Below are 2,414 nucleotides of genomic sequence, written 5' to 3'. Positions count from 1 at the left end.
AGATCACCCCTGAGCCTGCGCTTTTCCAGGCTAAAGAGCCCCATGGCTCTCAGCCTGTCATCGTAAGGTCTGCTTTCCTGACCTTTGATCATATGCGTGGCTCTTTTCTGCACTCTCTCAAGCTTGTCCACATCCTTTTTGAACTGTGGAGCCCAAAACTGGACGCAGTACTCCAGCTGCGGCCTCACCAAGTCCAATTACAAGGGGAGAATGATGGCCCAGGATTTGCTTAAGAAGCATCTATGGATGCAAGCCAGCGTTTTGGTTGCTTTACTAGCCGCAGCATCGCATTGCAGGCTCGTGTTCATCTTGTGGTCAATGATGACCCCCAAGTCTCTTTCTTCTGTAGTGCTAGCCAGCATAGCACTGCCAAACCTATAAGGATGCTGCAGGCTTTTCCTCCCAAGGTGGAGAACCTTGCATTTTTCAGTGTTAAACACCATCAGGTTCTCGTCCGCCCGTTTGCTGAGCCTGTCCAGGTCAGCCTGGATCACCCATCTGTCTTCTGGAAGCTTTGCCCCAAAGTTTGGTGTCATTGGTGAACTTGGACAGTCTGCTTCTGACTTCAGTGTCCACATCATTAATGAAGATGTTGAACAATATGGGTCCAAGGACAGAGCCTTGGGGGACCGACCCCACTGGTCACAGGACACCATGATGAGTGACTGCCATCAATTACTACCCTCTGGGTCCGACCACGGAGCCAATTTTCCAGCAAGTGGATCGTGGTGGACCAAGTTATTTGCTTCTTAACATGTGCCATATATGAGACTTGTACTGAGGTCCAACCCTCATGTATAATAAGTTTATACTCATATCCTCCAAGTCTTTATCTATGTCTTGACCTTCTTTTAGTTAGCAGACTTGTGTAAGATACTTAACTTGCACAGTGGTTCAGTGTGGAAGACTTGACTAGTTTATGTGCCTTCATGGCGGTAGTGATGAATTGGAGTAGTCATGAATGTCATGCCTAGGATTGCAGGGTTAAAGCCCTTTTTAATATAGAAGCTGCACTAATTGAACTTAAGGTGTGATTTTTTAAATGAGTCAAACTAAAACACTTCATAACTCTGTAGACATACTTGCTTGTTTTGAGTTTAAGTTGCATGTGTAATCTTGCCAATGTCAGTTAAGTCCATAGAAGCTAAGCTTAAATCAAGATAGTATCCATAAAGAGGTTTCACTTAAATTAGATTGATTGAGATCATGACTTTAGTTTATAATGGTGCAATATTATGTGAAGACTTGATCTTAAGCCTTCATATCCTGTGTGGTAGAGGCAAGCAAGCCTGGAGATTTAAATGCAAGTACACCCCTTACCCCTTTTCCCTTTGTTACCTATATTTTTGTCTGCAGTACTGTTTCTCTTTCCCTCTGTTTCCTCTTATTTTTTCTCTCTGTATATCCTGTCATCCTCTCCTAAAATGCATATACACAACCCCAGAGTATTGGAGTTTGCGTAACAGAAGTGTAGACCTTTGTGAAGGGCCCCTCTTCTGTTGACTTATTTAGATGGCACACACCAGCATTATTCTCAGTTGAGTTCACTGATGGCTATTAAGTTTTGAAATGATGTACCTGGAAGGAACAGTGGAAGTTGGAGTATGCAGTATGAGTTCTGACAATTAGGAGAACAGGCATATGTTATATTTATATTTATTCTGCTGTCAGCTACACAAGAGTAGTAGGTACATATCAGACATTTAGCAGAAAATAAATATCACTATTAAAACCTTTCAGTTGCATCTGTTTGTATTGCATTTGCTCCATATTGTATGTTGTGGATGTATTTAGTATTCTTTTCCTTTTTGCCTTCATCCAGGCTGGAGCTATACTCTTCAAGAGAGGAGGATTCCAAAACCTAAATCCAAGTCTTACGGTGCAAACTTTTCTTGGAACAAAAGAACAAGGGTGCCCACAAAATAGGTTGGCAATGGCTATCTCTGTCTGACTGTGAATAAAGTCAGCTGTGCTGTATTTATAGTCCATGTATAATACATCGCTTAATCTCCTAATAAATTTGACCTTTAAACTACAGATGCATCTTGTGGTGTCTATTTAAAATGTTTTTTGATGTCTCCAGTTGAACCTGTTACAAACTTCCCTATATATAGAGGAGATTTGGGGTGTTCATACCTCTAGGAAATTGCTGTACTCGGAATCTATTAAAAGGAATGTTTGAAATCAGCTGTAACATTAATGATTGTCCCTTGCCTTTCATGATAATTTTGTAGTTCAATAACTTTCTTAAAATGCCCACCCTAGTATGTAGGAATTCTTAATAGAAGCTGTTCTGTTTTTATTCTCATTATACAAGAGAAATTCATCACAGCCTAACAGCAGGGCATGGAGAAGTCAGTTTCTGCTTATTATTTAAGCTTTTCTACAGCACTGTATGTGCTGTAAGCTCTTGT

The 2,414-nt window shown here is 40.9% G+C and overlaps 1 protein-coding gene across 1 annotated transcript in view; it reads left to right on the top strand.

Moving 5' to 3' along the window:
- Window positions 1-2,037, top strand: part of NDUFS4 (NADH:ubiquinone oxidoreductase subunit S4) — a 73,928-nt gene extending 71,891 nt beyond the window's left edge. Inside the window, exon 5 of the mRNA XM_019517875.1 lies at window positions 1,823-2,037. Coding sequence (XP_019373420.1) covers window positions 1,823-1,926 — 104 coding nt within the window. The 3' untranslated portion in view covers window positions 1,927-2,037. The remainder of the gene's footprint in view (window positions 1-1,822) is intronic.
- The last annotated feature ends 377 nt before the right edge of the window (window positions 2,038-2,414 follow it).

Source organism: Gavialis gangeticus, unplaced genomic scaffold (assembly GCF_001723915.1).
Source record: "Gavialis gangeticus isolate Ggan-Ray unplaced genomic scaffold, GavGan_comp1, whole genome shotgun sequence".
Taxonomy (NCBI): Eukaryota; Metazoa; Chordata; order Crocodylia; family Gavialidae; genus Gavialis; species Gavialis gangeticus.
Note: the sequence above shows the minus strand (reverse complement) of the source record. Positions and strands in the feature narration are given on the sequence as shown.